At 48.1% G+C, this 12,313-nt stretch overlaps 1 protein-coding gene and 1 long non-coding RNA gene across 2 annotated transcripts in view; both read left to right on the top strand.

Moving 5' to 3' along the window:
• The window catches only part of SENP3 (SUMO specific peptidase 3), an 18,116-nt gene extending 8,322 nt beyond the window's left edge, over positions 1-9,794 (top strand). Inside the window, exons 4-9 of the mRNA XM_083180702.1 lie at positions 147-194; positions 8,133-8,210; positions 8,518-8,655; positions 8,980-9,063; positions 9,140-9,190; positions 9,274-9,794. Coding sequence (XP_083036828.1) covers positions 147-194; positions 8,133-8,210; positions 8,518-8,655; positions 8,980-9,063; positions 9,140-9,190; positions 9,274-9,384 — 510 coding nt within the window. The 3' untranslated portion in view covers positions 9,385-9,794. The remainder of the gene's footprint in view (positions 1-146; positions 195-8,132; positions 8,211-8,517; positions 8,656-8,979; positions 9,064-9,139; positions 9,191-9,273) is intronic.
• A 1,813-nt stretch (positions 9,795-11,607) lies between these two features.
• Positions 11,608-11,938, top strand: LOC146072902 (uncharacterized). The gene is made up of 2 exons (XR_014473267.1): positions 11,608-11,736; positions 11,901-11,938. It is a non-coding gene; the product is annotated as an uncharacterized LOC146072902 (long non-coding RNA).
• Positions 11,939-12,313: the final 375 nt, after the last annotated feature.

The raw sequence follows: 12,313 nt of genomic DNA, 5'->3' as shown, positions 1-12,313 counted from the left end.
TGTCAGTACAGGAATAGTAGAGATACAGGACCGTATGGAGGTGTAGTGAGGGGGGAGGGAGAGACAGGACAGGAATATGAGGTAGTGATATTGCTGAGTGTCGTTATAGTTGCACGTTGCAGACATTACCGTGTGTCCTTTTCCAGGTAATGAACATGTATGGGGACTTGGTGATGGATGCCGTACCAGAAAAGGTCAGTATTTCCCTGCCGCATGAGAAAATATGGTACTTGTTTCCTAGCACCTAATCACCTCCTCCCACTCCCGTGTCCAAGACTTCTCTCGCGCTGCCCCCCTGCACTGGAACAACCTCCCGCCACCCATCAGGCTTTCTGATTCCCTTACCTCCTTCAAGCGCTCCCTCAAAACCACTTTTTTCGACTAGCCTATCCCTCCTCCTAACCTCTTTTGATCCTCCTATCCTGCCTCCGTTCCCCTCCGTTCCTACTTATCCTGTTTTTCGTTCGTCCACCCACCTATTTTTAGTATGTTAACTGTTATGAGTAGGGTCCTCCTGCCTCACGTACTCACCCTACCTCTTTACCTCACCTCGGCCACTTCGGGTTGGCGGTCATAGTGGGGGTGGCGTTAACAATGGCGGTGCATTTAACATAGTAATCCCCATGAGGGTGCCTGTACAATTAAAAAATAATTTTGATCGCATCGCATGCGATCAAAACGATTTTTTAATTGTACAGGCACCCTCATGGGGGATTACTATGTTAAATGCACCGCCATTGTTAACGCCACCCCCACTATGACCGCTAACCCGAAGCGTGGCGAGCGCAGCGGTACGAGTCCTCCGACCTTTTCATACCCCCACTATCCACGTCGGCGTGGAGTGGATTTATGTAGTGTGGCGAGCACAGCGAGCCCCGTGGATTACTTAACATGTATTCCGCGACCCCTCGCAAAAATCAGGTCAATCGCATACCTTAATTAGCGGGATGCGATGACCTATGATGGGCGCCTTGCTAGGAAACAAGTACCGAAAATATATAGATATATACTGTATATAGTGGGTAGGGTGGCAGCACTCACTCAGATTTGTTTGTAGTAGGTTAAAGCATGGTTCTTTTCACTAAATTATTGAAATTTCAGATTGTTCTGATTGGCTATCGGCTGTCACGTGTTTTGGATAGCCAATAAGCTCCGCTGTGAGATCTGTGTAGTTCCAAGTAAAACGGAACCCGCTCATCTCTAGCTTAGATCATATGAGAACCGCTTCTTCCCTACCGGGCTGAGGTGTAACCTGTCCTGCCCACAATGTTCCGCAAATACTTGTCTTCACCATACCAATGGCACATTTCTCAGGATTGGCCAGTAAACCCGTGTGCCCGTAGAGACTGTAAGGCCACTTCTACCTGTGGTAGGTGCGACTCCCAGTCAGAGCTGAAAATAACAATGTCCTGTAAATATGCGGTACTTGTGAAGTTTCACGGCGGCATCCTAAGCTACGTAGTCACCGTACTGTCCCCGGGAGCTGCAGCTCTGTCCCTGGCAAGCCTACTGAGCGCTTCTCACACAGCGCCGGTTACCGCCAGATCCCCTATGCTGACTGACACCGGCGGAGAGGCGCTCCATCTGTACGCACGAGCGTCTCAGTAATTGGTGCGGCAACCCTGCCCGTGTCTGCTTCAGGGAGATGGGGTTAGGGGTTCGGTAGCACGTGTGTCTCGTGCACAAAAGGCGGTGCAGGCGCAAGTGCATCTCGTGCACAATAAAGGATGCATTTGCCAGTGCTCCATGTTACATACTGGCAAATGCCTCCTTTTCAAACCCCCACTCTCCACGTCCACCCAACCTGTTCATTCCCCGACTATCCACGTCGGCGTGGAGACTATTTTATAAAGTGTGGCGAGCCACCGAGCTCGAAGCGTGGCGAGCGGACGCGGATTACTTGCCGCGTACTCAGTGTCCCCTCGTGGGGCTTGGTGGCGAGCTCGGCACACTTGATAACATCAACTCAACGCCGACGTGGACACTGGGGGTATGGCGTGAATAGTTGGGATATTAGTGTTCCCTCTAGGTTGTTTTAGCGGGGCGCTGCGCCCTGCCCGATTCTTAAAGGGCAAAATACGCCCTGCCCCTGTGGCAGCACCCCGCTAAAACAGCTGCCTGCCTCCTCCTCTTATGGTGATACCGGGGAAGCCCAGCGCCGCAGTATATAGTGGTGCCTGGAGCTTCCCCGGCAGTGTAGAGCCTTCGTGCGGCCGGGCCCGCCCCCTTCAGTGACGACTGCGGGCCCGGTCCGCCTCCATGGCGCTGCGCCCTGCCCGCCCCTGTTCCTAGAAGGAACACTAGATCTGATTGTGTTACTGTGTGAAATGTGTGTTGATATTGTGTGTGTGTACTGCAGTGCTTTATACTTACCCTCAGCGATTTCCCCATCACTCCGCTCCGCCGACTGCGTCATGCTGACATCTTGGCTGCTCTCTCTGCATGTGAGCTAGACACTGGCAGCACCGTGCTCACTAGTCTGCTGCTGTCACTGGCTGGGAGCAGCGCCGCGCACACAGCCGGCAGGCCGTAGCCTGACCGCAGCCGTGACTCCCGGGAGTGGGGGGATATGCGCCAGGTGGCACGGCCAGGGAATAGAAGTGCGGTGCAACCGGGGAATTGGCACAGACCGGAGGAAACCAGTCTGAGTTTCACGGCGCCGGCTGCGCTGACAACGTAGCTGTCAGCGTAGCGTAGAGCTGCCGCCGTGAAACTAAACAAGTCCCCAACATTCTAACACACTGTTAGTGAAGTCAACGTTTCGTAGCGATTTCATTTTCCTTCTTCATCAGGACAGGCATCACCACATAATACTTACATACTGGTACGCCCACGGCGCCAGGCCTTCCGGTTACCGCCTCCATATGCAGACGCCATCTGCAATGGACAGGAGCCCATAGAAGTCCCAAGCGCTCTACTAATAAAATAAATAAATACTATACATAAATGTATCTGCAAATCTATCTGATATCTCCGTCATAAAGTATCAAAATAAATGAAAGATCAATGCTGATAATGGGAAAGAACCTGCCGTAGCAATGAAAGGGATATAGTAAGTATAGTTATAAGAAACTGTGTAATCCCGCAAATTCATTGAGGCCGCTGGGCACCGGTGTATTCAACCTCTCTATCTACTGTGCCTCATATCTGGAGCTGCAATGAACGATTGCCCCGTCTGATGTCGCTGGGTATATGGTCCATAATTATATACTTAAGCATCGGAATTGAATGCTTGGCCAAGAGAAAGTGACCGGCAACGGGTTGGTCACTGACCTTATTCAAGAGCTGCCTTGATAGAGGATCTATGGCCTGCCATCCTTTCTCTAAGGGTACGCTCTGTTTTTCCGACACAATGTAACCCGCACGGACACCAAATCATATAAACACTGAATCGTGTCGTGCAGGTCACTCTGTCGGATAAGGTACCGTTGGCCACTGTAGGGGTGGCAGAAAGAATCTGCTCTAGTCAAACATCGACAAGTTGTACAACCCAAACAAGGAAAACATCCCGGGCATGGGGAGAGAGATTGTTCGCTTCCAGCCGCTTGGATGCATTGAACATCAGATTTTACATAGTTACGTAGTAGGTGAGGCTGAATACAGACTTGCGTCCATCTAGTTCAACCTATGTTTATAGTAGCTTATCCCTTGTTGTATAGTATGTTCTGATATTTTAAAGACAGATTGTTACTTATTCATACCCGTGGATGTTTTTAACCAATAAATGTTTATCCAACCTTATTTTAAAAGTATTTATAGTGTCTACCGACACTATATACGAGGGGGAGGAACCTCAGGAGGTCTCTGAGGTTCCTCCCCCTCGTATAACAGGGCATGATGTTACACTCTGTTAAATTCAAAGAAGGATCTGATTGCACCATGGGCCAATTTCTCTTAACAACTTTATTAATCCCAGGGTTCGCAAAAACGCTCTATAGCACGTATTTTACCCTAAAACGGTCCCCAGGGACTCAGTTTTTAAAACTAAAGGGGTCCCTGAGGACGCGTGGTGCTGAACCTGTGAGCCTTTGCGAGCCAATCACTGCAGCGACCGCCGGGAACCAATCAGTGAACAGTGGCCGCCCGGCAGCCAATCACTGTAGGTTTTACACGTTGCTGCCGCTGCGCACCCTAGGGTAGCAGCATGTTTTCTACATCTCCCGCGTTCCGTGGCGTCCGCGGTTACCAGGCAGCGCCAGTAGCTACCAGCCAGCGCCGGAAACAATGGCGAGGTCTGGGACTCCGTGCTGGCCGCGGCGTGTGTCCAGACCCCCGTGCACCCCCACCGGTCACCCTGTATGAAAGGCAGGAGGCAGTGCGACATCGCTTCATCAGCGGCAGCAGGGCGCCCCCAGGAGAGGTGAGAGCCATGTGTGCTCAGCATTGCCCGCAGTGTGTATTGGCTGATATTGCCTTAAATGCCGCCCCCCGCCATGTAAGTCCACTACGCTGCTGAGAGAGGGGGGGGATGGGATGCGGCTGTAACAGCCACTCAGCAGAGTAGGTGAGCGGACTGTCAGGGTGGCAGGGGACTGGATGTGGATAAAACAACTCAGAGCAGCGAGTCACCTACTCTGCAGAGCAGCATGTCGGCTTTTCCAGCCTTTGGTAACAACCCCCCCTTCCGTGGCAACAAAAATGCCCCCAACTGTGGCAACGACCATAAAATCTCCCCCCCCCCCCCCCCCCCCCGCCTCATGGCAACCAGCATAAAACGCCCCCTCCCCTGTGGAAACCAGCATAATATGCCCCCCAACATGTAACTCCTGCAAGGAGCATATAACCCCTAGCAACAAGCATGTAGGTGCTATAATATATACTGGGCATATCGGTGTGTGCTATAATATATACTGGGAATTACAGTGTGTACTATTATGTATACTGGGCATAACGGGGTGTGCTGGAATGTGTACTGGGCATAACGTTGTGTGCTGGAATGTGAATTGGTACTACTATGTGAACACACCACTCTCTCTCTCTCCCCCCCCCCCCCAAAAAAATGCCCTAAATGCCTTCGGTGCGCACTGTTCAGGTTTGTATAGTTTCTAGTATATGGAGTGGGCCAATTGATACTTCTCACACACACACCCCCCCCCCCCCGACCCACATGTGCCGTGCTGGGGAAAAGGGATCCAGAAAACGTCGGGTAGGGCCCCAATTTTTAGAAGTAAAGGGTCCCCGGGACCCACTTTTTTGGGTGGTTTTCGCGAACACTGAATCCTCTGGCTTCCCATGGGTGATGTTTAGATGTTGATTGTTTAGCTTTGTAAGTAATTTGTTACGTGGTACCAATAGGGCCTTTTTCTTATCTTCAACCAGCAAATTTCTATTCTAACCCTACGAACGAACCGTTCAATCATGGCATCCATCTGACTAACCGACTCCTAAATCACTGCAGATACGTCTAATTCGGGAGTACGACAGGCCAAATTTTAACTATTTGTTATGGCAACTACTGGCATGAAGCACAGTTGTTTTTCTATATAAAGTTGTACTAATCAGGCCATCCTCAACAAAGTAGAACATCCAGAAACACACAGTGGTAAATGTTAATTTTATGGGGCTCATTATGACCATTGATAAGTTCATGAAATTGTGCTTCAGAACCATTCCAGATTATAAACAGATCGTCTATGTATCTGGTGTAGAAAGCGATACATCCAGACACATCGACGTCTGGAAAGAAAATATCTTTTTCTACCATCTGCATGTATGCATTAGCATACGCGGGTGCAAAATTGCTACCCATCGAGAAGCCGCTCATCTGGATATGAAACTTACTGTCGTAAAGAGTATAATTGTGAGCAAGCACTCGTTCAAGAAGACTTAAAGCAAACACGATGTCAGGGCCAGAATAATTTGCATCATCAACAAGAAGCCTCTGTACTGCCTCCAAACCCCCATGATTGGGTCGGTATAGGGCGCTGGATCTTTGAGTGCTTTTTGTTCTCCCTTTTGTAAGGTTATGGTTCACATTCTGAGTGGATAGCTACTCGATAACCTCGTTATTAACTTGTGCGTCCAGAACACTGGAATATGTCTTGATGGTAGCATTGTTTGACATTGGTTCAAACGTTGATCTCTTCTGTAGTTTAAGTTGTGTAGGTATCCCAAAATCTTCCTGAACCACTCCAGGAACAGGCTGTTTACCAAAGGGTTCTTTTAACTTGTATTTCTCTATGTCCCAGCACATGTGATTGAATGGGACTGTCGGCACAAAGGAAAGGCCTCTGCCCAACACTTTAGTCTCATCGTCAGTCAGTATATGATTTTGATTGAAAACTATTTCTGGAGGGGTGGTCTCCCCCGTTTTCCCTGCCCTCTTGCTTTGGCCACCGCACCGCGTCCTGAACCTTTTTGAGGGGTTTTCTCTTTGGCGCGTGCGTACCCCTAAAGGGAACGGATGAGCAGAGGCACCAGGGACACTGGGCACATTGGCATCAGTCACTTGTAGTATGCTGTTCTGATGATGAATCAGCAAAGGCACCATACCCATGTTTATTAAACTGGCGTTTATGAAATTGTTGTCCCCTATTGATGGAACCTCCTTGAACCCACGAATATACTCAGTTCTGTTCGTAATCAAGGTCAACTTTTGCCAGTTTTTGCCTTTTACACTGGACTAGGTCAGGTTTATATGTTGCGACTTGCTGTTCAAGTTTCTCAAGCCAATTGAAGTTGGTGTCAGCTTGAAAAGACGCCTTGATGGGTTCTTGTGGAATGTCCATTTCTCTCCCTTCCTCCTCGATCACGCGGAGGATCAGGTCAAGGATGCATTTATTAATAACTACAATGCATTTTCTACAGAATATTGTACGATCGTCGGGGCATTACGCGCCCTAAAGCCACGAGGAATGCGTTTGCTTAATGTTATACTATGATACTGATAGACATTTGCTTGCTGTTTGAGCTTCAGCCAATCCTTGTATAGATAAAATGTGGGGTAATATCCGAAGATATATTCGGGGGTCAATCCTCAACAATAAGCGCTTGAATATCTACCGCACATCCCTTAAGGATAGCAAGCGTCTTCTCTTCTCCGCAACAGATAAGCACAAAAAGGGGTAACCTTGTTTCAGGGTTCTCCTCCCATAAATGATTGCAGAAATCCAAAAAGAGGAGAGGTGTATATAGTGTAACACCAATTTTATTTCATAAAAGCGCCACATAAAACAATTCCGTCCCCTGAGAGAGGAAAGGAGTGGAACCGGATAAAGGCTCTCATACAAGCATAGGTGGAACTTCAGCTGACACAACCCGGGTAGGATCCACACAATACGCCCGATGAGAGTTCCACTTCTCTCCCTCCCTCAGTCCAAACACAGCACCACCAACGCGTTTCGGACGCCTATGTAGAGAACAGCTGTGATTACCCATTGTTCCTTCATATAGGGAAACCTGTCATCTAGTGCCCAATTGTTGCGTCCCGTTCTCGCCTGAGACCTCCGATCAGCTGCTCTATTGTATGCGCAGGATTGTGTACAATCCTTGTATAGATGCTCAAGGGGTCTGTTGTCCTCATCTTTATCAAGCACATGCTTGGATAAATGGTTTCGGATTCAGAAAAGGAGAATGTACTAATGTGAGTGAGTAGGGACAGATTTCCACTGCCCATTGGGAAGTCACCTCCACCACCAGCAGCTGCTATAGAAGTCCGAGCACATAGAGACTGCTTCCGGAAACAAAGTGAGCCGACAGTCCGTACTCTGCGGCAGCCAGAATATTGTGCTGAATGGCAAAGTCAATCTTTTCAGAAATACTTTGGATGACCTAAAAGGGAAGCAATCATTTCCTGACAGCCGCGGTCTATATAAAATCAAGCTTCTATTATAGTGGTTGGAGACCACTATTAACGGTACACCTGAATTGGTTGGGGTGCTTGTCTCACGGACGGTGAAGGGTCTCACTGTAGCGTATTAAACGTATTGCACTAGGAGGCGCCCATCATCTATATATATATATATATATATATATATATATATATATATATATATATATATATATATATATATATATATATATATATATATATATATATTATATACACTCATGTAGTGAGAAACAGGAAGGGGACGTCTTTGCTGTCCTGTGCAATGGCCACTTACTGTTACCACCCTTGTGTTGTCCCACAGGTTCATTTCTTCAACAGCTTTTTCTATGACAAATTAAGAACAAAAGGATATGAAGGAGTGAAGAGGTGGACGAAAAATGTAAGTGTCCTGTCTGTACCCCGCTCCGTCCTATACTGTATGTAATGTATGATGCGCGGTGGTGTATACTCTGGTGTCTGTATCCTGCGCCGTCCTATACTGTATGTGGTGTATACTCTGGTGTCTGTATCCCGCTACGTCCTATACTGTATATGATGTATGATGCGCGGTGGTGTATACTCTGGTGTCTGCATCCCGCTCCGTCCTATACTGTATATGATGTATGATGCGCGGTGGTGTATACTCTGGTGTCTGTTCCCGTCCCCTACTCTGCCGATGTACTCAGTCCCTGTTTCTGTGATTCCAGGTTGATCTATTTAGTAAGCAGTTTCTCTTAATTCCAATACATCTGGAAGTCCATTGGTCTCTGGTCTGCGTGGACGTCCCTAAACGGACCATTACTTACTTTGATTCCCAGCGCACCCTGAACAGGCGCTGCCCCAAGGTAAATCCTCCATGATACATTGCATTCCTTTTCCTGTATAATCGGGGGGCTCTGTCTGGCTAGAACATACGGGTTACTTCTGGTTTGTGTCCCGCCATGATGGCTGTGTGCAGTTATAGCACAGTGAGTCTATTCCTGCTGTCATGCGTCCCTTGCATGCAGCTTATTGGCTGAAAGAGACCAATCCCTGTTGGGGAAGAAGCTGACCTTGTCACGCAGCAGAAGCTACACGTGTTTCGCCTTATTCTTATGTTAGCCTGATCTGTTACATACATATGGTCTGTGTAAATGTCTCCCTGATAACTGTACTTTGTCCTCTCCCAGCATATAGCCAAATATCTCCAGGCCGAAGCGGTGAAGAAAGACCGTCCGGAGTTTGTCAATGGTTGGAAGGGACTCTTTAAAATGGTGAGTGCTGTATCTTAATTCCCCACCCGTTCTGTCCTCTCTGGGACCTGGGTATTAATGGTTGTTTCACCTGCAGAATGTTGCCAGACAGAATAATGACAGCGACTGCGGGGCGTTTGTGTTGCAGGTAAGTTGCCCTTATTCTATATCGAAGATGCATGTCAGTGAGGCGTATATGCACTGTAAATCGCCTCTTTTCTTCTAATCTAGTACAGCAAGTTCCTTGCCCTGGAGCTGCCATTCAGCTTTGGTCAGCAGGACATGCCGAAACTGAGGCGCCAGATGTATAAGGAGTTGTGCCACTGCAAGCTGACTGTGTGACGCCACCTGCTGGGCGGAGGCAGCATCCGGACTGAGCCAGGGACTCTCCATCCCAGGGGGCTTTGTGTGGAGCCTTCACTTGTACATTGATTTGTGGAGTCTTGAGTTTTCTATATACCCAGCCAGGGTCCCCCATTTCCACCCTGTTTCCCTGCAGGCGGTCCCACGTCTGCGTCCTACCCACCCTATTGAGAGATTCTGTATCATGCCCCATTCGCCCATATAGGAGGCCTACCTTGCCCTCAGTGTCTAATTTTTTTTTTTTTACATTTTTGGTTCTTTTTATTTTGTGTATTGTTTTTGTTTCTTATTTAAACGGTTTCTGGGAAAAATTTGTAGTTTTTTTTTTTTTTTTTTTTCTTTTGGCAGAAAAACAAGAAAATTGAAAAATGAATAAAAAGTTGTATAGATTTTGTGTTTGTGCTGCCCACAGAATGACAGTATTAGTATCTTATTGTTGTTTGCCCGTGACGATGTCTTGGGGGTGGTATATATTGTACACGCTCCATACGGTAATAGAGGGTAGTGGGGGATTTGCTAGCCAGGACTGTGGAGTCTTCTACTGCATATTCCAGAAGTTGCCCCGTTGGGATCTGCAGGTACGGTGATATAGGATCCTGATACAGGTACTTCACAGCCGCAAAGCTAGCAATCTAGTGTGTGTGTGTGTGTGTGTGTGTGTGTGTGTGCCCCTTTACAAACTTTTATTAAAGCGGTCTATAAAAATAACAAAAAGGTTATGGTAATAATCTGACTAGACCGATATGAGGGTCTGCCAGTGTTTGTAATATACAGGTGAATCCGGAAAAATGGGAATATTGTGCAAAAGTTCTTTTTTCAGTAATTCAACTTAAAAGGTGAAACTAAAAAAAAAAAAATTGTCTGGTTCAGTAGAAATGACAATCCTGGGGAAGATGGCTGACGTGACTGTTGTGTAGAAAACCATCGTTGACACACTCCACAAGGGAAAACCTCAAATGGAAATTGCTAAAGAATTTGGATGTTCTCAAAGGGTTGTATTAACAGAAAGTCAAGTGGAAGAGAAAAGTGCACAAGCAGCCGGGATGACCGCAGCCTGGAGCCTGCGCCAGACAGAATTAATTAAATATTAATTATATTCATTTAATCACACATTATTCACTGGCCAGTGAGAATATAGAAAAATACAGTAATAAATTGTAAAAAGACACTTAGACAACATAGAGCATAAAAGTCCTGTACTTTGTGGGTACCGGGTGGATTAGTGGCACTGTTAGAGACGGTCACATTAGTCGTCCATCTGTTAGTGGTCTTTTCTTTTCGGGGTCCCACAGGGGACATCGGGGTTGTAGGCGGATCCAGGGGGTCCGAGGCACCAATTAGCGAAGCTCTTAAGATTTCCCAGGATGCCTAGGGCCCTCTCCCCTGCAACCCCGCCTCCAGGCTCAACCAGCTTAGTTTTTGTTTTCTGCCTGCAGGAAGCAGTCGCACCTATTTAATCGGCAGGGATTACCTCTTTGAGGTAATCCCATTAGAAGCTGCTCTTATTTTTATTTTACACTTTTTACTTTTACATTTGCCGCTCTAGCGGCTGAGGCAGCCCCCACCTTCAATCACTGATGGCGGCGCGTGCTGCTGCATCACTCCTGCCGGCAACTACCTCGGTCAAGCGGGGTAGCCAGGCGGTGATGAACAGCGCCTAGCACCGCGGACATCTCCAGGCAGCGTGGCTGGCGTCCAGGAGCAGGTAAGGCTCTCCTAAAGAGCAGAAATCGCTGCCATGCTTCGCACTGTGGGAGAAAGCCGCAGCAGCTGGCGTGGACATGGGCCCTCGAGTCAGGGACTCCACTGGACCACCAGGGACCGAGCGCAGGCCTGGGTGAGGGGGCACCCATTTTAAAAAGGCTCCTTTGCGTCCCGGTGGGGGAAGACCAGCAAGGGGAGGTGGCGCTTGGCCTGCAGTCCCTCCCCCAGCTTTGGCGCCAATCTCTATGCAGATCTGCCGGCCATTAGCTGTGATATTCTGTGCTCGCCCCCTTCCTCTCAGACCGGTGCCATTTCTACAAAGCATGAAGGTCTCCCAGAGTCCAGGCACAGTCTCCCCTGTGAAACCACCTACAGGCTAAATAGTTGCTTTCACAGCCACCCTAATCCCCCTTACTCCATTAGAGTTCAAGCAGTTGATAACAGGGTGTGATAGCATTTATTAGGCTGTGTGTGTGTGTGTGTGTGTGTGAGAGAGACTATTGTGCTAGTTCTGTTACTCTCACTCTGTCAGTACTGTTGCACTGTCCACTGTTTTTTCTCATCTCCTCTGGAAGATTACTGAGGTTCAGCCTCTAAGGTCACATACACGCAGTGATATCACTCTAGGTCAGGCATGTCCAACGTTGGCCCTTAAGATGTTGTGAAACTACACATCCCAGCATGCTTTGCCACAGTTTTGCTATTAGAGAATGCTAAAACTATTGCAAAGCATGCTGGGATGTGTAGTTTCAAAACATCTGGAGGGCCAACGTTGGACATGCCGGCTCTAGGTTTTCCTTGGTTGAATTCACCTATTGTGCACTGTAAACACCCCCCCCCCCCCCCCCTTATTGGGTGTGTTGCAATATGTCCAAACGGGGACGCAATCAGACTGAGTCTCCCCAGCTCCTGTCTTGCAAGAGCTGTGCTGCGGGCCTGTCTGAGCAGGATGTTATCCAGGATGGGCTTTGTGTTAATTGCTTTATCCCCCTGGTCAGTCCACTGCCACGGTGGTTTCTCAACAACCCCCCTGGGCAGCTTTTCAACAGTTGTTGGCAGGGCTTTGGAGTCGAGGAGTTGGAGCAAATTTCGAGTACCTGGGGTCGGAGTCGGCAAACAATGCACCGACTCCAACTCCGAAAATGATAATTAATGACTTCTCTACTGTAAGAATGAAGACCAATGCATGCAGTGCCTCACGTAA

Source organism: Crinia signifera, chromosome 4, assembly GCF_055691185.1.
Source record: "Crinia signifera chromosome 4, ASM5569118v1, whole genome shotgun sequence".
Classification (NCBI taxonomy): domain Eukaryota; kingdom Metazoa; phylum Chordata; class Amphibia; order Anura; family Myobatrachidae; genus Crinia; species Crinia signifera.
This window is presented reverse-complemented; position numbering and strand designations above follow the sequence as displayed.